Source organism: Mytilus californianus, unplaced genomic scaffold (assembly GCF_021869535.1).
Source record: "Mytilus californianus isolate M0D057914Y unplaced genomic scaffold, xbMytCali1.0.p SCAF_13, whole genome shotgun sequence".
Lineage (NCBI taxonomy): Eukaryota > Metazoa > Mollusca > Bivalvia > Mytilida > Mytilidae > Mytilus > Mytilus californianus.
Window position 1 is genome coordinate 19,781,997 of NW_026262615.1, and position 24,705 is coordinate 19,806,701.

At 31.5% G+C, this 24,705-nt stretch overlaps 1 protein-coding gene across 1 annotated transcript in view; it reads left to right on the forward strand.

Moving 5' to 3' along the window:
- The first annotated feature begins 219 nt into the window (after nucleotides 1-219).
- LOC127723892 (phosphatidylserine synthase 1-like) overlaps nucleotides 220-24,705 on the forward strand; it is a 41,742-nt gene continuing 17,256 nt past the window's right edge. The window contains exons 1-4 of the mRNA XM_052230607.1: nucleotides 220-386; nucleotides 13,018-13,109; nucleotides 17,342-17,386; nucleotides 21,971-22,089. Of these exons, the coding sequence (XP_052086567.1) occupies nucleotides 220-386; nucleotides 13,018-13,109; nucleotides 17,342-17,386; nucleotides 21,971-22,089 (423 nt within the window). The remainder of the gene's footprint in view (nucleotides 387-13,017; nucleotides 13,110-17,341; nucleotides 17,387-21,970; nucleotides 22,090-24,705) is intronic.

Below are 24,705 nucleotides of genomic sequence, written 5' to 3' on the forward strand. Positions count from 1 at the left end.
TGTATTATTGCATTGTATTTTTGTATACTTTATCTTATTCTGTCTATTCATTTATTTGCTCTTGTGTATCTTTTTTTATAATAGATAATTTAAAGCCCGAATTTCTGTTCGCCATTTCATCGAACTTCCTATAACCACAATTTGTCTTCGTTTGGCCTATCCGTATAAAAAATCCACTTAATTACCTCCCCTGATTAAGACTCTTTATTCTTACGCAACATGGCGAGCGGCGAAGATGACCTTCCTCTAGATGAAGAACAAGAGCATTTTAGGATAATTAATGAGAAATCAGTGGATGATATAACATTGGCATTTTTCTACAAACCACATACTATAACTTTATTGACAGTTTCAGTGATAGGATTGCTGTACGCTGCCTTCACGAGGTAAGAAGACGTGCGTCGGCTGCTTCATCTTATACATCGATTTTGTAAACAGTGAAACACGTGTGTTCATCATGTTGTGGTGTGATGTGAATCATAATTTTTTTCTCTTTTCCTTTATGTGCCTAAATACTGAGATATATGATAATTAACTTAAACATTTGTTTGTCCATGAGGACATGATGACATTCGTACAAAATATTACACCCATCAATTTAAAACTTAATAAAAGGGTGAACATAAAAGGGGGACGGGTCAAGAAGGGACAAACGACGATAAATCATTTTTTTTGGAATTTTTTTGGTGTTATGAATTACTTCTGAATGTATATGAATAGCAGAAGAATTGAAGTCTGATATAAATTCGTGTTTTTGCCTTTTAAAATATAAACATTTATGTTAAACAGATTATTATAGCAAGCACTCAAGCAGTAACCAAATAATTACTGTGCAGACCGGTGTATGTGTATCCAATCACCTAAGACTTTTGGCTTCACTTTTGTGATCTCATAAAAACAATAATCGTATAATATTGTGTTAACAGATTCATTACATACTTTTTTTTCATGAAATTTTCCTTGTGTACACAATGGTGTATGGTGGTTTCACCCTTAAGATTTTATGTAATGTGTGTCCAAAATTAGGGAACCCCTGTTTTAACAATTCTTCAAATGTCTTGTGATTTCGTGCATGCCTTATAAAAATAGCTTATTTAAACGGGAAAGATATTATACTACGAAATATAGGTCAGTTTGAACCAAACAGACTGCCAAGGGTGCGGAGCAAAATTAATTTCATTTTGATAAAAATTTGACTTAATTTGATCTGACGATGTGTAATTTTTTTTATGGAAAATGGCTAAATATGGTAAATCATGGGATTGCATTTATAAATTTATGCTTGAACTTATCAGTTTTAATCTTTTGTGTCCCTTCAGAAGACTAAAACAATAACAAGAACGATTCTATTGAGTGAACTTTTACATTGGGGATATGAAGAAATCAGGTCATTTGCAATATCACTGGTAGCACAGACATAGGGGTTCCACTGTATTTCTTCTTAAAAGGACTTCCAAGATCTATTAGTGGTAGGAAGGTGTCACAGCAAAAAATTAAAACATCAAGACATTCTTATTATTTGGACTTGATCTGGGCTAGAAATTAATTTTTAATGCCGTAAAAAAAACTTTCCCAGTTGATAAAAATCCACTGCATTTAAAAGTGTTTTGTTGATAAAAGTTCTGCTAGCAAAATGATTCATACATGTAGGTACATGTTTTTCTAGCAGACTTTTTTTTATTTGGTGAGGTTACAGATCATAGCTAGCATTATAATCTTTGACATACAAATATTTTTTATAAAAAAAACATGATATTGAAACTACTGAAGTCATTGATGAATGATATAACCAAATTGTAAGGTACATAGTTGTACATTATTTCATGAAGGATCTGTGGTTTACATAAATGTACTTTATGTAACAGAAAAAATCATATTAAATTAGTATTCAATTAAGATTTCACTTGTTAAGATTTTATTACTTATTTTTATAATATAAGTTGAAGATTTTATTTTTATTAATGAGATCTTTAAACTTAAAAAAATATATAACATACATCATTCACAAAGCAATTTTTGTTTGTAAAATTGTAACAAATGGGAGATAACTCTAAAGCAATGAAATAATTTAAGAGAATAGATGTGAATCTGTCTTTTCATGCTAGTTATCAGTTTTTCTAAGATACTTTTGTCTATTGTTCATCAAAGAAAGTACATGTAAACAAATATTAATCAAATCAAAAGAATTAAAATATTCAAAATTTCTAACAGTCATTTATTCCCTCCATACAAAATATTATTAATTGTCGTCATATGAACTAGAGAATCACTACAAACTTCTAGTTCAATTAAATCATTTAAATAATTATAAACAGACCATTGGCATTGGCAATATATGTACATGTGTAACATAAAATAATGTCCCCAATGAAATACTGTCCTGGATAATATATGTACATGTGTAACATAAAATAATGTCCCCAATGAAATATTGTCCACAGACAATATTTTATAATGAAATACTGTCCGGGGACAATATATGTCATTATGAAATAGTGTCCTTTTCTATGAAATTTTGCCATGTTCTTTGGGACAATATTTCACTGTGAAATACTTCCCTGATAATATTTTACTGTGAATTTCTGTCCATTACAATATTTCCTAATCAAAATATGTATTCCCTGAAGAATCATATGTCTTGAAATTGTGAGAGTGTTTTTGAAATCTTTGGAATACTGTTCACGAAAAGTATGTGCAATACAGTGAAATGCTGGATCCAATAATTCTCATCTAAAACATGTATAGTAAACAAGTGTGCACATTTTAAAAAATACATGTATTTATAATTGAAAATATTTTGGCATTAATTTTAAAAAACAAAAAAAAAACATATTTTATCATAAGCTAATTTCAGATTTGCATTTATAATTAATTAAAGTCAAATTTGTTTATGATTGTACCATATTATACTGTTTAAATATTAGTTAAGTAGCTGCAATCACTTATTATATAAACAAGGAATTATTTATGCACACATGACTATGGTTCCTTTTACTTTCACTGATATTTCAGTATGAACTAACTAATAAACCCCCCTTTAGCCATACATGCATGGCTAACCCTCCTATAAAATTAGGTTAGTTTTCATCATATATATTTCTTATCAATTTCCTAGAATTCAAAATTATTCCAGATTTAAATAATTCCTTGTTTATATGTTCATTATAATCAATGAGGTAGAACACTTTTATGATACCATCATCCAAAATATTAATTTTTGTAACTTTCCTTTCATAAGACAATTTGTATGACACTTCAACCATAAAATATTGTCTCAATATACAATGTACACAAAATGTAACTTCTGATAATCTCCCATCAAAGAAACAAAATTTAATTAACATCAATCTATCAAATATTATCCAATGAGACAAGATTTCATATGAATAAAGTTCATTATATATATAAAATTTCAAATTTAACCAAAAGTTTTTAAACATTTAATGCAAAAGCTATCAGCAAGAGAAAACTACATGTACTTGTCTAAATTTTATATATACTTTCTTAAAAAATTTCATAACTGCCATTATGGACAAAAATCATTCTGTTAAAGTTTTCATTTCTCTCATATAACACTAAAAATGTTGACCACCGTAAGTGACCATGACCATCTCCATCCTGGGATACATACTGATTCAGTTTTGATTTGGATAATATTGCATAAGAATACATAATTTAAGCAAGTATCCTGCTGCAGCTTTTACTTGCTGAAGAATGACTTTCACTTGTTCTGGGCAATCACACAACCTTTAATGTCATATACAATGCCCAATGTGTGACATCACCTGATTTGTAGTGTATTTGTCCAACAAAATTAGGCCAAAATATTTATAAACTTGTTTCCTCCCTCAGGACAGAAAAAAGGGTGGGTAGTTAACAAAATTTTGTTTTTAAATATTTTTGTTGTCTCTTTGACACATTCCCCATTTCCATTCTCAATTTTATTACATAGACTATTATATATTATAGGGAAGGTTATGGGCTTCAACAGAACATAACCAAAAATTTCCATAAAATGTGTTAGGTAAGGCATTGAAAATAAGGGTAGGTACGGAGGCAGGGAATACAACTATGTTTGTTAGGGACTAATATACAAATTTTCACTAGCCAGAACCCATATTTTTGATAGACCTAAGGTCTAATAGATATATATGTACTTGGTACATGTAGACTGGTTTCCACTGATTCGCAACATCCTAATGAGAAAACCAGGAAGTCAAGATGCACTGATTATTTATACAGAATTAGTAAAGATGAGCTGATTACTTATACAGATTTAGCCAGCTATAAACTGTTTATTAATAGGTTTAAAATTGAAATTTTCATTGTATTAATACAATATAATAAATACTGCATTTATTTAACAGAATTTTGAACATACATGACATGATGCCACACACACACATTTTTTTTACAGTAAGGGAATTTTGAATGTCATAGGCTACATGTACATCATGTAATCTAACTTCTATTATCAAATCATGTCATACATGTACATGTAAGTTATATCATTTAGATTTGATTTATCTTCCCGTTAATTAGGCCAAGTGAAATAATATTTGAAGGTTTTATTTATGGGGAAAAAATTACTTAATTTATTTTTCGTTAGTACCATTTTTTTGTGGATTATGGAAATATTGTTTCTAGTGGATATTTGTTTTCATGGTTTTGGCAAAGTCAGTATTCAAACCTTTAGCAAATTTGTAATTTGATAAGCATTTAGATAGTGGTTTACCTTTGTCTGAGTATTCATTTATTTTTTGGGGGTACTAATTTTTTGCTGATTGTAGAAAACTGTTTCTTGTGGATAGATCTCATTTCATGGTTTTGGTAAAGTCAGCATGCCTTTAGAAAAGTTATAATTCGTTGGAACATTTGAATTCATGGTTTGTCTAGATCTATATATAAAATCCATGAAAATTAGTACTACAGTGGTGGATCCAGGGGGAGTTCCAGGGGTTGGAACCCCCTTTTTTTGACGGTTAATGCTTTTGAATGGGGACATATGGTTGGAACCCCCCTTTTAAAATGGCTGGCTCTGCCCCTGTACTAACTACTGCATGCAAAAAATGAATCCACAGTATTTAATTGAAAATATAATGAAATAAAATTTTTTGTGAAACCAAAGGCAAAGGTCACAGGAAAAAACGATTATTTAAGAGGTTTTATTGTTTTCAGAAGTAATTGCAATAAATTTATTCAAATAGTCTACAATTACCAGATTACTTATCTTAGTTTATTTTTTGAGTTAAGTAGAGGAGAGATTAAGACAAACAGAAGATGATATGCTTTTACATACTTAAAATCATGTACTTTCGTATATATATAGAGAAAAGAGCTTTTGAGATCATGGAGATTGAATCTTTTTTATGAGTTGATGTTAAGTATGTTGGGAGGGAAAGAAATTTCAAAAGCAACACATTTACATTTTGATAATTAAGATATACACATGTAGTGACCATATTATGTCATGTATATAAGAATGAATGTCTATAATATAAGTTGATCTTAGTCTTCTTTGTATGTGTGTAGACAAGAAGAATTAGACCCCATATTTTGTATTGATTCTGTCTTATGAAATTCTTCGTTAAAGAGATAATACAATATATACCATGTATACTAGAACAGCTTGATACTAATTGTTTTTGTTGGAATTGTTTTGAGAATTAGTGGACTTATTTCTTTTATGACAGACTGACACCTGAATATTTAAGCTGCTTATTTTCATTTTAACAAAACAGATTGGGAAGCTTACTCTATTTATTCTCATACATTATAAAAATAAAGAGACGTGATATGCTTGCCAATGAGACAACTATCTACCAAAGTTCAAATGAAGAAGATAAAAAGCAGTTATATGTCACTGTACGTCCTTCAACAATGTGAAAACCCATATATACTATAGTCAGCTATAAATTGCCCCAACATGTATTTATTTGTTAAATATTACATTTTATTCATTAATTGATCGCACAATTGCTCCCATGAGATGTATTTGATGTATTCAGGCACACTCTTCTCTCCGACACCTTATATGTGATGGTTTGGATAATTGTACTGGGTCGATTCTTTGTTTGTCTATAATTGATTTAGTGTATGATTAAGAAAACAGGCATAAATAGATACAAGATAACTTCTCATAGCAGACAGTATTGAATAAAGCTGCCATGGATTTTTGTAAGCTTATCAATAGTTGCTGAATTTGATACAGAAAAGCTACATGTAAGACTGCTTTGTTTTTTCAAGAGACTCCAAAATTGAATTAAAGTTAATTTGTTTACATTTTCATCCTTTGGCCATGCAAAAATGATTGTCTGTTTTCCCTTAACTCTGCTGGTTCTGTTTTTACCCGGCCCTCAAGTTCAATTCTTTTTTTTTTTTTTGGCAGATGAAAAAAAGAGTGTTGCTCTGGTTTCTTTTGACAATTTTTCAATGATACTTGTCTGATAATTTCTTAAATATGTTAAAAGTGTCTAATAATGCTCAATTATCATTCCTTTAGTTTCACATAGCTTTCTTATTCCACAATATAGATTGTTAAACAAGAATTTACTGTCAGGTTAAAAACAACATTTTCTGTAGGGCAAATCTGATCCCAAATGCCAGAGAGAATTACCAAACCCAGAATTTCTTTTTTAGGAACTCGGGATGGAGCTGTTTAATTGGCAAAATCGTCAACAATTCAGGAATTAGGATTTAATTATATCGTGACGCAAGAAAGGACACTTTATTTCCACAGGAGTTCTGGATTCGGCAATTTATTTTCTCTGGATTTTGGGTTCAAACCCCCTCCTACCACCCCACCCCTAATGTATCAAATGTAATAGGCTAGACAGTCTTCCAATGTAAAAAAATCAGCTCCTCTTACATGTTGAATATAAAGAAAAGGATACATGATCAATGTGATTGCCAGTGAGACAACTATCCACCATGGACCAAAAGATGAGGAGGTACTGGTTAACAGTTTATTTTATGTTAGTCATTTCTTGTTATACACGTGCACATACCCCCACTCTGAAAGAGGGGGAATTTACTGTTTTTCCCCTGTCTGTCCATCTGTGCCATGAAATTTCCATCACATTGTTCTAAAGAACTACAAATCACAGCTTCCTGAGATTTTGTTTGAGAATTTATGTGAGCATTATTGACTGTATGATGAGTTATAACATTCCTCACTAATGGAGGCCTTGGTGGCCGAGTGGTGTATGTAGTAGAACTACTTTATCACTAGCCTGTCAACATTGATGTTGTGAATTGGAATTCTAGGCTCTTGGGAGACGCCCTTGACTCCAATCTTAATTGACTAGGATTGTGAGTTTTCCTACCAAAGGTTGTGGTTACCTCCGGGCACTCTGGCTTCCTCCACCAATGCAAACTGATAGCCACAAAATAGCACAATAGTGCTGAAGTAGCGTTAAACACCAATCAACCAGTCAATCATCACTAATCAACTTTCAATGTTTACCAAATACTTATATTCCTACATGTAATGGGCTTGTATAAAATGTTGTTGCATTTTACTTAGTAACTATAAATCAGAACTTTCTGGAATTTGATATCAAGGTTCTTGTGAGCATACTTTACCTTGTGATGAAATTTCAGATTCATCACTGATCTGCAACTTCCTATTCATAGAATTCTAAATATATTTATACATATTGTCATACATAATGACCATGCATGAAATTTTCTTCACATTTTTATCAGGAACTATGAGTTAGAGCACCCTGAAATTTGGTAGCAGGCTTCATTTGAGCATCCTTTATTGTGTGATGCATTTTCAGATCCTATGCTCATCTACTTCCTGTTAAACAAATATTAGTTAAGGATATCATTTGTCAGCAAGCGCTTACAGTTCAACTTGTTTTATTGGGTTGTTGGTTTGCTGTCTTATTGCCTAATAATTTTTTTATTCCTATTTTGATTATCTTTAATGATTTAATAACAAATGATGTAAACTGGTTTAGATTGGAAATTCTAGGATCTTAAAAGAATTTAATTTCAAACATTTAACGATTTTGCTCTTTGTCAGACCTCCAACAATTTTGCTCTTTCAAACTTTAAAGGATTTTGCTCAAGGTGCTAAGAAATGATTAAAGTTTTAATTCAATATAGTGTCAGATAACAAGTGTTAACAAGGCAAAGATCCAAGATTTGATGACAAAAGGGGGGGGGGACTCCTGAGAATTAGGAGTTAAAGGACCATATTTTGACAAAAAATTAGCTGTAATTTTACTCATAAATTACATTTATTTTCTTTGTTTAGGGGGCTTGCACTTGTTACGCCCTGGTCTGAATCCACATCTGTATATATATGAAGGGAACCAATCAATTTCTAATGAGACTATTTCGTATTTGAATGATCAATGCCTTGCAAATTTTTTTGTCTGATTATTAGGTGGTTGGGAATCAAAGAGTAGTAACACACTCCGTCCCCTCCCCTTCCAATTTAATTGTGAGAGGTCCATTGCCTTGCCCAATCCCCCCTTTCCAATTCTTAGGATAAATTTGTAAGATGTAACAAGGATTTTCTCCTTATTGTGACAACTGTGTGTGAATTGACAAGACATGAAACAAGACCAGATAATTATCTTCCTCAGGGAGTATCTACACAAATGTATTTTCTTCCTTCATTTAATTGATTTTTATGGGAACAATAGGATATTTTTATGACAGCTTGTAACAAGGCCATGTCAAATGATTTATTTGGTAATTAGACATTAAATGGATGATTTCATTGCTGGAAGGATTTAGGCCATGGTAGTTTAATTATTTGTGTATCTTTTGTTACATGTAGGCTAATAAGCCTATGGAAATTGTATTGTTTCATTTATGTTGAACTTTTAATGATTGATTAAGGCCGTGGTATTTCAGTTCAGTAGTATATAGTTTGATTTTGTTCTGCACAAAATAATATTCATCATTTGAGGTTGTAAGTTTTTTTAGCGAGTTTCATTTTGTTGTCCTTTATATAACACTGTACATAACAAGACTGATTTTTTGGCTAATTTGATTTGGTTTTTTGATTTTTGGTGTTTTACGCCACTTTTGAGCACCGCTTTTGGGCTATTTCGTGGCGGCCAGTTTTTATTGGTGGAGGGAGCCTGAGTGCCCGGAGAAAAACACTGACCTTCGATAGGAATGGCTAATTTGAAGAATAGAAGTGATTAATGGCACTATTAGTAGTGTAGTTCTGTTTTAAGCAACTTAACTGTTCATTAGTGATAAAAGCTGGTAGATTCACAAAAAATGTCTATGAGATTGAAGACTATATACATATCGTAACATCTTTATTCAATGTTAATCAATATATTATAAATACACAATTAATCAAGACTTCCTTATATGTTCATGGTTGTTGTAAACCATTGGGGCATTGATTGCTTTTACAATAAAGTTATTTCCCTTTTCTTCTCTGCTTAGTATCTTTTATCAAATGGATGATTTTAAGGCTGGAAAGTGAATGGCCATTCCAGTATGGTTACTTTTTGTGAGTTTTTTCATTTTTGTTTGTGTTTCTTTTTTTTTTTTTGTGCTGTTTCTGTATTTAATCAGTTTCTTTCAGTGATTAAAGGAATTACTATGAGCACTAATCAGTTTAATGATGATGTTTTCCATTAATCAATGCTTCGTTAGATTCTTTAAACGGATGCTAAAGACTTGATTGATTGTTGTTTGCTTACTAAAAGACATTATCATGGTAATTTAATTAGTTATATATATATATGCATTTTTTATTAATTAGACTCATTTAATGGATGACTTGAAGACAGTGTTGGTAAAATGTGTTTTTGTAGTTGCTCATTATATATATGTAGTCTCATCTAGTACGATGTATACTGTATAGAGCTGTTCAGCCATTGCAAACATTGTCAGTTAATTCTACAATTTGAAGACTCATTTTTTAAAGTTCATGCATTTAAAAGATTCTATCTTATTAACATGTCCACAAAATGTTTTCCTAACAACAATATCCTTCATTAAATAAAATCATTTCATTGACACCAGACTATTTTTCCTACTCTTGGTTATAACATTAAAAAAGTTGAAATTCCTACATAATGGAGTGGTTAGATTTTTCCTTTATTAAAGAATGAGAATGAAATTTAATTTTAGGAATTTTTGTTATTTATTCATACAGTTAAACCTTGCTTCCCATAAAATATTGACAAGAATCCCAACACAGATCAATATAAATACACAAATATTTGAATCTGTAACTGCATACTGTATGATTGTCTTAAGAAATTTCATACTACTTTCTTTCCAAAAATTTGAAGGCTTTTAATCCATAGAGGATACTGGAATCAATTTAATACATGTATTGGGAAAAAAATCACCATAAGTTATAACTAATTGACTGTAATATCGGAAAAAGATCCGTTAGTATTAACTTCCAAGTAATGTAATTAGCCAAAGTCCAATACAGAGAATGGAAATTACTTGCTGTTTTGCGTTATGGGAACTTTCAGGTAAACATATTTCGGTTTAGTTTTTTTTCCCTTTCACGTTTATACATGATTATGTAGATAGATGTACAGCACAATATTTTGTTTCCAATCTATTTGTAATGGATAGTTTTAAATTCTTGAATATAAAAGATATTAGTAGATTTATGTTAATACATGCATGCATATCAATATTTTATCAATGCACTCCCACACATTACGGTCTTATTATTGCACACTGTATATAGTTATGTAACTGCAAAGTTATAGTTGTTGAGCAATTAAGATATGGATTGTAGTTATTTGTTAAATTTTGTTTTCAATGCAAAATAGAATGAGTATGAACTTTAGATAAGATGTCTTTTTAAAGCCAGAGCTGAGATACGTTAATGTACAGATGTGTAGAACAGCATTTAATTTTTTTTGATTTGTGGTTTTCTTTTTGGAAATTAGGTATAATCTTCATAATCTTTAATTAGGTTTAATGTCCTCAATTTTACCTTATACCTGTAAATGTAAACTAAAAAGATTTAAATTTTAGTTGCAACCTAAGCTACATGTACATCCATCTGCTAAAAGCTATTTTTTATAGGCGGTCAATTCTATTTTGAATTTGAAAAGAGCTGTTTTAAAAAATATATAGTGTTGAAACCAAAATTGCCCTGGAATTGGAGCTCAGTGAAGGTTAAGTTAAAGCCACCTGAAGGAAGGATGACTTTTTTGAGGAATTTTAATTTCAATATCTGACAATTTTCCAAATAGCTGTTGATAAAGTTCACATTAAACTGACAGACTCTAGAAAATTTCAAAAAGTTTTGCTGGAAACATGTATGAACATGTCTTGAGTAGATGTAGTTCTTAGTATGACATCAGTTCTTGCATAAGATGAAGCAGGGCTGCAGGGGGCACCAAAAATTTAGCTGATTAGAATGAGTTTGTAATTGATCCCACCCTCCCCCACAATTCTTATAACGAGGTACCTCTGTTATTCATGTATAAATATATATTTTTAAAGAGAAAAATTCCCTGATGTATGCATGACAGTTGTTTATATTTCCGTCCCAGTTTGGGTCACATCTGGTCTCTGTGTGTATGATCCATCAGTTTAAGTTTTGTGAATATATAAATTATATCAAGAAGTCTAAATTGAAAACAACCTTCAAACTTATGATTGCGTTGGATAAAAACCGCAATTTTTATACGTGTGCATGCAAAACAAATTTCTTGTTAGAGGGGTCAGCACAAACAACATTTTCCAAAAGACCAAAAAAGTGAAAAAGTATAACAAAACGCATTTGACTAACAGGTCGAACAACAAATATTCTTAAACCCTGCTAAATTATACCAAGGACAGTTTTCTTTGAATCAATGACATAATTAGGATATTGCCCATGTAAGAAAGAAAACAGTGAAGCACTGTGAAAATATGACAACTCCAAGTATGATAATGATGATGTTGAATTTCTGTTTAACATCCAGCCGAGTGGCTGATTAAATACATCCAGTTAATATGATAGAATATAAACCCTACTTAGTAAAAGAGTAATCAAGACTGACATGCTGGGCCTGATTTTTCTTTGGTCTCCAGCTAGATAATGCTGAATTGTAAAGTGTAAGCAAGTTTTCCATTTGTAATTAGTGCATGCAGCCACTTCCTGTTTGCTAATTATAAGTTAGAAATTTTACAACACTCATTGTACAAGGAAATTTTTTTATGTCAAACTTTTCTTGCTTACTACTGGTATATAGAAGGGATGATTTAAAAACATTTAGTGGGCTACTTGCAGATAATGACGAGTTGTAGCGTCGCCTACGTTGACAACCTTTTCTTGGGGTAAGACTATGCTACCCAGTGAGTGTCATCTATGTTTTATTTCTATAATATCCTTTTATATACACAGATGTATCTATTAGTGAAACACACACAATCACCAGTGTTCACGGTAAGAATGGGTGGTAAATGGAATTACTATTTGTGCACTGCATTTCAGTGGTAATCATGGTAATGAGTACATGTCTTTATATTATCTCTATAATGTTACTGTGCAAATTTGGAAAAAAAATGTTACAAAGTTTATTTGTTTAGACTAGGTCTAAATGTACATGTATGCATGAAAATTATAACACAGTTACTAAATTTTCATGTGTTATAATTAAAAAAATGTGCATAATATATATATATATATGTGTGCAAAAATGTGCCCTGGGTCGAACATATGGTATAAGGATAATCTTCAGAGTCACATGTGACTTGTATGAGAAAGTCCAGATAAATACTGTTGGATACAGTAAGAAATTGAAGGCTGAATGTTTATTGGAGCAAATACATTTAAAAAACTAGATATCTTCTGAATCAATGTTATTTCCTTATTGAACCATTGATTATCTTTGTCCTTATTTTATTTTATAAAAAGATGATTACAGTAAAGTTTTCCTCTATTAATATGTTTTTGTATTGATGAATCAAGAAAAGGATAGCATGTATATATGATTCAGGCCAATTCAGGTAAAATGGGGGCAGGATGAGTTAAAACAGTTCATTTTACCATGTAAAATTTTTTTTTTACAGAAATGATTCTGGACCAGAAGATAATTTATGGCATGGATTTTGTTGTGTGGTATTCTTTTTCTTGGTGATTAGTCTGTTAGCTTTCCCTAATGGTAAGTGAAATTATCATATAAGTTTCTTGTATACATGTATACTGTAAATTCAGAAATTATTGCATGCATTTATTATTGTGATTTTTCAATAATGGACAAAAATGCCAGTTTAATTATTGCGATTTCAAAAATATCTACATACAGATCTATATAAACTCATCATAGATACCAGGATTGAAATTTTGTATTTGCACCAGAGGCATGTTTCGTTTACAAAAGACTCATCAGTGATGCTCGAATCAAAAAAAGTTAAAAAGGCCAAATAAAGTACGAAGTTGAAGAGCATTGAGGACCAATCTATGTTTCAGTTATCAGAATGCGAGTTCTTATTATTGCGATACTCATCGCATTATTTGCATTAATAAAAACCTTGCAATAATTTCTGAATTTTCAGTACATTTAAGGAATGACTGTAATATTTTTTCTGTCTATGAAGATATAACATCAAAAATGTGGTGCACTCTGAATAACCCGCATAGCGGGTTATTTAAAAGTGTGCACCACATTTTTTAGGTTATTTCGAATAGACAGAAAAAATATTACAGTCATTCCTTATAATTTAATTCTAAATTCCATTTTAAAGGAGTAAATTTTGAACAGATATATCATGTTATGGAGGGGTATTTGCGAAAAATACCAGTCAAGGGACGGTGAAATTTCCCAAGCTGCTAGGCGAGGGAAATTTTGTCCCAAGACTGGTATTTTTCGCAAATACCCCTCCATAACATGATATATCTGTTTAATTACACCGAATAGATTTTGATTGAAACTGTCTGTACATGTGAAGGGAAATCGTAGTACCACGGGAATTATACATGTACTTATATGCGTTAGTGTTGTCTTTTTGTAACGTCATGGTATCTATATGTGTAAACGTCATTGTTATTCAATCATTAAATCGTTCATTTGTATATGTATATTTCTGACAGTTTCCGGTTTAACTCAATCAATAGTGCTTAACCATGTTGTCGGGATAAAGTGAGAAAGGTTCTGAATAATTTTGGCGGGAACAGGCTCGCGAGGGTAAAAAAGGAATATCCAAAATGGCAAATACCACGGCAGAGAGGGGAATTTGAGGCAAATTCACCAGCAGTGGTGACAAAACAGGCAAATTCGTTTGAAATCAGGAAAAATGTTAGAATATGCGAAAAATACACTGGCTAACAACCAATCAAAATCCGGCATTCTTATATAGGTGTAATTATGAAAAAAACGTTGGTGACGTCACGGTCACATGACAAAATTATGTCTATGAGCTGATAGACAAAACACTTTCAGCCAATCAGAAGACGTGTTAAATCCAAAATTAAATTATATTACAATTAATATGAATAGGACAATAACAAATCCTGATTAACAATGATAGATGTTGAGTTTTCAAGAAATTGCAATTCCTAGAAAAAAAAATGTGTGCAGTCTGAAAATGAACCAGGAAGAATACACCAACATTTGTTATCTGATACAAATTATCTTAGTGTGATCTTTTACTGAGTTGAATAATTTATGAAATGATAAACCTAGTATAAACATGCACATTGCTTCCTAAAATAGAACTATAAAAAAAAAAATAGTTAGAACTTGCAAGGTCAACACGACACAAAAGTATGCAAAAAAACATAGTCAGAGTTTAAGTCTTCAGCTTAGAGGTTAACCACACTCTATTTGCGAATGTGCATAAAATCTTGCAAAAATTATATACAGTAACATTTTGAAGCTGTTCAGTAAAAAAAAGTTCTCTCTTTTAAGAAATTCAGATTGCAGAAAACAGATCTTATATTTTTGTATGTATGTATAAGACCATCATGCAAAATGTTTATGCAAATATAAAACTCCTGTGGACCTTCTTTTTAGAACGCTATGAAAAAGTTTAAACTGTGGATTTCTACCTGTTTGGTATAAATATATGCTGATATGTGGACAAAACTTTGGTTCATGATTATATGTTTGGAATTTGTACTTTTTAGTTGTGTGTATAAACATCAAATCAATGGAAATTTTCATTTTGTTGGGTACTAAAATCCCTGGGCTCAATTATCCACAAAATACAAGAAAACTGGTTCAAATCAACAGACCTGCCAACTTTCTTGCAAGACCTATCTCTAGAAATTTTACATTCTCCTAAACTGAAAAGGTTGAAACAGCCATTCTGAATGACATTTCAGCACATATGTCTCCATAAAAAACCATGCATAGTATGTTATGCATGCAACATTGATTATTTTATGTATTATACATGTTATAAGAGATGCAGGAAATGTTTAAAATTTTAGGAAGTTTGCAAATATCAACAGATGAATGTTGGTCTCAGTTATGATTATCTGTATTTACTTAATTGTAATTGAATACTTTCATAATAAACTGTTGTTAATTTGCCTAAACCTGAATTATTGTCACCCTCGCAACACGTTGCTGGGGACATGGTAAAACCGCCGTCCGTCCAATCTTGTTAGCGCTTAGCGTGTATAATTCTTGCCAGATTTTTATGAAACGTATATCATAGGTTTATATCAGCAATGTCTTGGACGAGTTTGAAAATCAGTGCTGACCAATTTTATTTTAAAAGACTTATACCCCTTTGAAACATTAATTTTATGGAATATTGCATTGTTAGCGCTCTCATGTGTACAATTCCAGCCAGAATTTTATGAAACTTATATCATAGGTCTATATTAGCAATGTCTTGGATGAGTTAGAAAATCAGTGCCGATCATTTATTTTTAAAAGAGTTATAACTTATACCCCTTGGAAACATTAATTGTATGGAAATTGCATCGTTAGAGCTCTCATGTGTTCAATTCTTGCCATATTTTTATGAAACTTATATCATAGGTTTATATCATCAATGTTCTTGACGAGTTCAAAAATCAGTGCTGATCAATCATTTTTAAAAGAGTTATGCCCCTTGGAAATTGCATCGTTAGCACTCTCATATGTAAAGAGTTATGCCCCTTTGAAATATTAATTATGTGGAAAATTGCCTTATGAGCGCTTTAATGTATACAATTCTTGCCAGATTTTTATGAAATTTATATTATAAGTTTATAACATCAATGTACTTGAAGAGTTCAAAAATCAGTGCCGATCAATTATTTTTAAAAGAGTTATGTCCCTTGGAAATATTGATTATATGGAAAATTGCATTGTTAGTGCTCTCATGTTTACAATTCTTGCCAGAATTTTTATAAAACTTATGTCATAGGTTTATATCAGCAATGTCTTTGACACTCTTGAAAATAAGTGCTGATCAAATATTTTTAATGAGTTATGCTTCTTGGAAATATTGATTATATCGGAAATTGCATTGCATAATTTGCTCTGAAGCCTTCATTTCTCTTAGATATTTATAAAAAGTTTGAAAGAACAAAAAAAAGTGTTTTTTTAGTTATTGCCCTTTTGCCTTGGATAGATAAAATATGTGCAGCGCGGGGGACATTGGAACTCTGTTCTTTTATAATTGGCCGCTGTATTCTTCAGGTGTATCCAACCTTGATGTGTGACAGAAATAAGTCATAACACTTCAAGTGTTGGCAGGAAGGCTGATCAGAGGCTGGATTATTGTCCTTATTTAAGCTTACAACAGTTCTAAAGTCCTAAGAGCTGACTTTGTCTGTGGTTGGGAATCTCACATGGACTGGGGGCAAATGTCATACATGATATTAATGAATGTACTCTCACTGTCACAGTATATATACATATAACCAGTGGAAAAAGATAAAGTCGTTATATGATAAATAATGTACATTAAGTGCCAATCTGTCTAAGAATCATGACAAACAAAAACCCACTAAAGATTACATGTGTTTAAGTTCAGAATGTATAATGGTGCACGAATATAACATTCATTTCCTTTTCCTGTTCTGGTAACTCAAGATATAATTTGGTTGAAATGCACTAGAAATTATCAATTGTGGGGAGCTAACTCTGTAATTTGCTATCATTCTAACCAAATGTTATCTAGAGATTTATTGAATTACCAGACACACAGAAATAAAAGACCTACCATTTCTAACTCAGGAAGAAGGTAACTTCAAAATAGGATAGTTAGGTCGGTGGGTTTTTTCGGTCATGTTTTGAAATTTTTCGAAATTGCATGATTCTTACAAAGACTGACACTTAATTGTGTGAAAATTTTTGGTTCAGAAAGAAATAAAACATAAGAAAATGGATTTAGTTCAAAGTGGTGAAAGGTTATGTTGCATAAAACTAAAGTTAACATTTCCAATGTATTATAGGTCCTTTTACCAGGCCACACCCAGCCCTATGGAGGATTGTCTTTGGTAAGTAAATTACAATGTAAGAACTGTAAAAGAAGTAAATTACACAGTAAGAACTGTAAAACAAGAAAATTACAATGTAAGAACTGTCAAACAAGTAAATTACAATGTAAGAACTATCAAACAAGTAAATTACAATGCAAGAACTGTCAAACAACTATGCTCATAGTCATACTTCAGGGCTATTCCATTGAAATGTATGTGGGAGGGTAGGAAGGGAAGTTTAATTATTGAATGTGGGTCATGGGTCTTTTTTATACGGCCGCAAAAAAATTTTGCGGTCGTATATTGGTATGACGTTGGTGTCGTCGTCGTCGTCGTCCGAAGACACATTGGTTTTCGCACTATAACTTTAGTTTAAGTAAATGGATCTCTATGAAATTTTACCATAAGGTTCAATACCTCAAAAGGAAGGTGGGGATTGATTTTGGGGGTTATGGTACCAACAGTTAAGGAATTAGGGGCCAAAAATAAGCATTTTTGTAACTTCCAGACATAACTTGTGTGTTAGTGTATGGATCTCTCTGACATTGTACCACAAGGTTCCATATCACAAAGGGAATGCTGGGATTGATTTTGGGGGTAATTGCCTCCAAATTTTAGGAATTAGGGGCCAAAAAGGGTAAAAAAACAAGCATTTTTCTAGTTTCATGACAATAACTTGTGTGTAAGTGTATGCATCTCTCTGACATTGTACCACAAGGTTCCATGTCACAAATGGAATGTTGGGATTGATTTTGGGGGTAATTGCCTCCAAATTTTAGGAATTAGGGGCCAAAAAGGGACAAAAAACAAGCATTTTTCTAGTTTCATGACAATAACTTGTGTGTTTTAAGTGTATGGATCTTTATGAAATTGTACTACAAGGTTCTATATCACAAAGGGAAAGCTGGAATTGAGTTTTGGGGTAATTGCCTAAAACGTTTAGGAATTTGGGGCCAAAAAGGGGACAAAAAACAAGCATTTTTCTAGTTTCCAGACAATAACTTGTGTTCAAGTGTATGGATCTCTCTGAAATTGTACTGTAAGGTACCATACCACAAAGGGAAGGCTGGGATTGAGTTTGGGGGTGATGAATCATAAGGGGGTTCAAAAAATTGGGGGGGGGGATTTTTTTTTCCTTTTTTTTCTTTAAATTTTCCATTTTAAATTGGTTATTTCTGATTTATATATAAAAGCAAATAATAATGATATGGTTTGAATAGGTAAATTAAAAATATTTAAGTTCTTAGACCACATTCATTCTGTGTCAGAAACCTATGCTGTGTCAAATATTTAATTACAATCCAAGCTTGAATGTTGTGTCCATACTTGCCCCAACTGTTCAGGGTTCGACCTCTGCGGTCGTATCAAGCTGCGCCCCAGCGGAGCATTTTATTCAGTATGCGTCTATTACCGTTATGCAAAATTATCTAAAAAATGGTTCTTGGTTGTAGGGATATTTTGAAAATCCCTTCCTACCCTCCCACATACATTTTAATGGAATAGCCCTTATTTGTATGAATAATGTTATTAGCTCTTTTATTAGGAGCAATTTCAATCTTTGTTGATGCATTCATATAAGAGAAGATTCAAGTTTGATATATATCTGAAAATTTATATCCATATTTATATTTACATTATTTATCTACTTGAAAAAGTCATGTAAACTAATCTTCACAAAAACAACTCCCTTGACACTTGCTATTTTAAGTGTAGGTTTCTGTTTTCTGCTCTTTGGTCGGGTTGTTGTCTCTTGACATTCCCTGTTTACATGCATATGCTCAATTTTATTTTAAATACTTATTGAGGATGTGCACTTGTTAATATAAATGCTAATATTTCATGGCTGTATAAACTTTAAAAAGAAATTCTTTAAGCATTTATTTTCTTGGTCTTTTTTAACATTTTCAAATAAATTTTGTGTTTAAAAACATATTTTCAACATTCGAGTCTGAAAATTTTGAGAATTTGACAGCCAGTGATAAACTTTAACAACCATAGTCCTGACGCTCATTTTTAGAAAATTTTGTATATAAAAATAAGAAGATCATGGTATGATTTAAAATGAGACACTCTCCACTGTACAGTGTGTAACAATGGGCAAAACCCATACCACATAGCAAGCTATAAAGGGCCCTGAAATGACAAATGTAAAACAATTCAAATGAGAAAACTAACGACCTGGTTATGTACAATAGATTATTTTGGCCCTAGTTGTAATTTTACAAGCCTTGGCATCTGGCTTAGCGTGAAGATTGATGAGATACTAATTTGATTTTAGGGCTAATTTGGCTGCAAATCATGCTTTCACTTTTCCATGGCCTAAATGCAGAAAGTAAACAACTCTGATTATCATTATGGATTTTTCTGTATTTTGCACAAATTTTTGAGGGAAAATTTATCCTTCAAATATTAGTCAATATGTTTATGGTTACAGAATGATTGTAACTTCAAGATAATCTATATTGGTAGCATGCTCTCTATGGATTCGGTTTTGATACTATTAAAATCATTAATTTCAAAAGGAAACTATTTTGTCCCAGTGGATCATTACGTTGATTGAATGCTATTGACGAGCTATTGAATGTATTGGAAAATTGAAAATTGGTAATAAATCATATTTTTCTGTGAAGAAATACTCAATTGTCACCCAAGAATGCAAAAAAATAGTAAAAATTTTGAAGAAAATGAAAAAATTAAATGAATTCATAATTTGAAATTTTAAAGAAAAACACCAAAAACATACATGTGAATCATTGCTTGACAACAAATGTATTTTATCTGAAAGAAAATATGATAATTATTAGGTCAGAATATCTTGTACCATCAGGGGCTTTCCACTTATCACTGTTCATGACCCATACCAGACTTTTTTTGCAAAATTATTTTTACAGCTGCTGTGCTTCATTGGAAGATGTGCAAAAAATGATTTATTTATTATAATTGCATTGTCGCTAAAATGTGGAAGCAGGCTCTTGCGTCAGATCTCTTGTGTCTTTTTCTGTACACCAGAATGAGAATGGAATAAATGTTCATTGTTTTGCTTGTTGTTAATTATTTATAGAATAACTAATTGAAGAATTCAAATAGAGAAAAATATTCAATGAGTGACCGAACGACACATTAATTCACGAATGCGCGTAGCGCATGAGTTAATTATCAGTGTTGTTCGGTCACGAGTTGAATATTTTTCGATATTTGAATTCTTTGATTAGTTATTCCTTTTAATACATTGCCAAATGGCTTTTTTATAAAATTAAAGTAGAAAACGTAAGGAACTATATCTTTTTCTACACATTCAGAATTTGTTTTGATCCGACGTTATCGACGTCTTGACAACGCCTATTGTTGTATGACGTCAGAGGAGTGAAATAACCACGTTTATTTCACATGTGAAATTATCGGTTTTTATTTCACTGGGAAATCAATGTAATTCATTGCAACCAATGTAATAAATCTATATAACCAGCCACAGATTTCTGTAATAGGAATAAAACAACTAATTCATAGTGTCACCGTTGCTTTTTATGTTAAATTCTGCAATTTCAAACACTCATAGCTTTCTTGTCTCAAGTATAGATAAAGTGACTTGTAATTCATTTTTTGTCAAAAAATACCTTATCCTGGCTTGTGCTGAAAAATTGAACTTACCCCTTTAATTGCATATGAGAGCAAACTGGTTCCCAGGAGGATTTAAGTACATAGATTTTTATTTCAATTCATATAATGTTTATGCCCCTGCTGCAATGGAAGGGGCATTAAGTTTTACCGTATGTCTGTACGTCCCAAAATTGGTTTCCGTTCTCTAACTTTAGTTTGCCTCAACCAAATGTTATGAAACCTATACACAATGCTTATTACATGTACCACAAAAAATGGATCAAGTTTGAATTTGGGTGGCATCACTTTTATTGTTGTAGAGTTATGCCCTTTACAAATGGAAAGTTGCTTAGTTTTTCGTTTCCTTTCTCTAACTTAAGTTTGCCTCAACTAAATGTTATGAAAACTATACCCAATAATTATTACCACAAAACAGAGATCAAGTTTAAATTAGGGTGGCGTCACTTTTACTGTTCTTGAGTTATTTCCTTTTATAACATTATATGCAAGCGGGGGCGGCATCTGTGTCCCATGGACACATTCTCCAATTTTTTTTCATTATTGAAAAGGAACTTTCAGTAGGAGTTCTGTAGTAGGTCAAATTTCTTTTGATACCAAAATTACCCAAAGGTTTTAGCAATTGTGAATATTTTATCTTCCTTTCTGTAAAAAACTTGAAACCAAAGGGGAAATAAAAAAATTGGAAGTCTAATAAAAACAGACAACACCATGCATATAAACCGTAAATAAAAAAATGACGAAAAGACAAAAACAAAGCAAACAAAAAATATTGCACTGAAAGAAACCTAAAGATTGAGAAACATGAACCTGGAAATCAAGTTTTACCCAGGTGCTTTGAAAGGGTAGGCATTTCCTGTTCTACTAGTGGTACCTGCTTATGCAAGTCAAAAAACAAGGGATAAGTTTTGGACCAATTGACTGAATTGTGTATTGTGTATATTTTAGGTAAAGTTTTGGACCAATTATGTCTTGTGTATATTTTAGGTTTAAGTGTCCTGTATTTCCATATACTTGTTTTTTTCCTGTTCCAAAACCGTCAGGATGTGAGGAAAATGATAGAATGGTTGTATCCTGACTTGAAAGGGGTTGGACTATCAGAAAAGGTGAGTCCAGGCTATGGTGACCTATAGTTTTTAACTTCTGTGTCATTTGGCCTCTGGTAGAGTGTTGTACCACATCTTCTTATTTTTATTTTGTCTATACTGACTTGAAAGGGGCTGGACTTTCAGAAAAGGTGAGTCCAGGTTTGTATATCCTGACTTAAAAGGTGCTGTACTTTCAGAAAAGTTGAGTCATGGCTTTTATACATGTATATCCTGACTTGAAAGAGGCTGGACTTTCAAAACTTGTTAAATATATTGGTATTGGGACTATCAGAAAAGGTGAGTCCAGGATGGTTAAATATATTGGTGTTGGACTATCAGAAAAGTTGAGTCCAGGATGGTTGAATATATTGGTATTAGAGTTTTAGAAAAAGTGAGTCAAAGCTTGTTAAATATATAAGTATTAGACTATCAGAAAAGGTGAGTACATGCTTATATATATAATTAGTAGATATGAAAATAAATTTAAAACATGGATGCATATATGATATATATTATATATATTAAACGTCTAGATATAAGTCAACGATCTTTCTATTTTCCTATCGAAGGTCGGTGGTTTTCTCCGGGCACTCCGGCTTCCTCCACCAATAAAAAATGGCCACCACGAAATAGCCCAAAAGCGGTGCTTATAAGTGGCGTTAAAACACCAAAAATCAAATCAAATCAACGATCTTTCTTACAAGTAACAATACCTGTACACAATAAATAAATTATATAAACGCCTAAAAAGTGTACGAAAAAACACCAATATTAAAAAAAAGGAAACATTAAATGAAATTATCTATAAATATTTCGGATAACAGATATCCTTCATCAGTATGATTATGATGTAAAATCTGTATAATTATATATAATTTATGTATATATATATATAAGTCTAAATTGAAAACAACGTTCAAACCTATGATTGTGTTGGATAAAAACCGCAATTTTTATACGTGTGCATGCAAAACAAATTTCTTGGTAGAGGGGTCTAAATACAGCACAAACAACATTTTCCAAAAGACCAAAAAAGTGAAAAGTATATTTAAATAAAACGCATTTGACTAACAGGTCGAACAACGGATGTTCTTAAACCCTGCTGACTGCCATTGACGATTGCCAAATAAACGGATCACAAGATGTAACAAAATGGATCTTTATTATTAATTTAATACCAAACAGAAAACAATAAACTTGCGGAAAAGATGGTATACTGCAAACATGAGGTGCAAAAATTTGTACACATATCCAGATTTCAACAATTAATGTCTCTTCAGTGATGTTAGGAATCGAAACAGTATTTGGAAGGCCATATAATTTACCTCAATTTAGGATAGACTCTTGAATTTTTATATATATATATAGTAAAAACTGTATAAACCGGCCGGCTATGGGATAATGAAAAAGGGCTGGTTTGAACAGTGGGTTGGTTTATTCAGGTTTCTGTTTTGACAGGACATTATTGACTTGTGACGTCAGATATTTTGCATGTACAAGTTCTGTCTCATTGTAAATTGTAAGCTAAAAGTAAATACAAATACTGTAATAATCTATTCATTGAATGTTATATGTCATTAATTATGTGAAAATATATTGACATGAACATTACAAGTGTTTTTTTCCTTTTCACCATTTAACTAAGCATGATTGCTGTATTGAGTCTTCGTATTCATTGGCTTTAGAAATTTCACAAATTGATTGTTCCCTGAAGTCAAAAAATTATATTTTAACTTTTTTTTTACATATTCACGTATGTCAAATCAACCTCAGTAGCATCAGTCTCTGAATCATCAGTTTCACTTTCACTTTGAATTCATTGTTTTCATTTGCACCAGAATCCTCGTGTTGTTAGAACTGTACAAAGAGAGTTTCTTTTACTTCCATCTTTCGTTTCCTACGTTGGTATAGCTGATTAAAAAGCAAGAATTTTATCACATGAAATTTCATCATGATTACATCATCATTACAATGTATAATACCCATAAACTCGACAATGGAATTTCGTCATCCGGGTCTTCTACATATCAGGGTCATTGGTTTTTGGGGTTCACAACAGGGAATCCAGCATTTTGAAAACACGATGAAAATTTCCTACTCCCCAATTTAAAAACTTTAATAAAGTTACAACATAATTTATATTCGAGATATATTTGGCGCTTCTTTGATTTCTATTTTAATTAAAACTCAATAGTGTTTATATAATAAAGTTTTTTACCATTAAATTTGGTCCTTAAACAGTATTTCTAATACATGTTTCTTAATTAATTAAAATTCAAGTATAATAAAACATTTTGATGACCTTTGTATTATTTCCCTTGGAGGACAACTGCTATGAAATATTGCCCTGTGGGAGGACACTATAAAATTCCTCCAATTTGTTTTTATAATTTTGACATTTTCTTCAAAGTGTTCGCCTTACATTTTCATTGATCTTTTCTGTGTATTTCTTTGAACTCAGACAGTTGTAAATTTGTCGGTATTCACTGCCATCCATTTTCATGTTTAGATTCATCTATTTCTAATACACCTTTCTTAATTAATTAAAATTCAATTACCGGGGTATATTAAAATATTTTGATGACATTTGTTTTACTTAACATGCTTAACTTAGATGAACTAATTTAATAACAA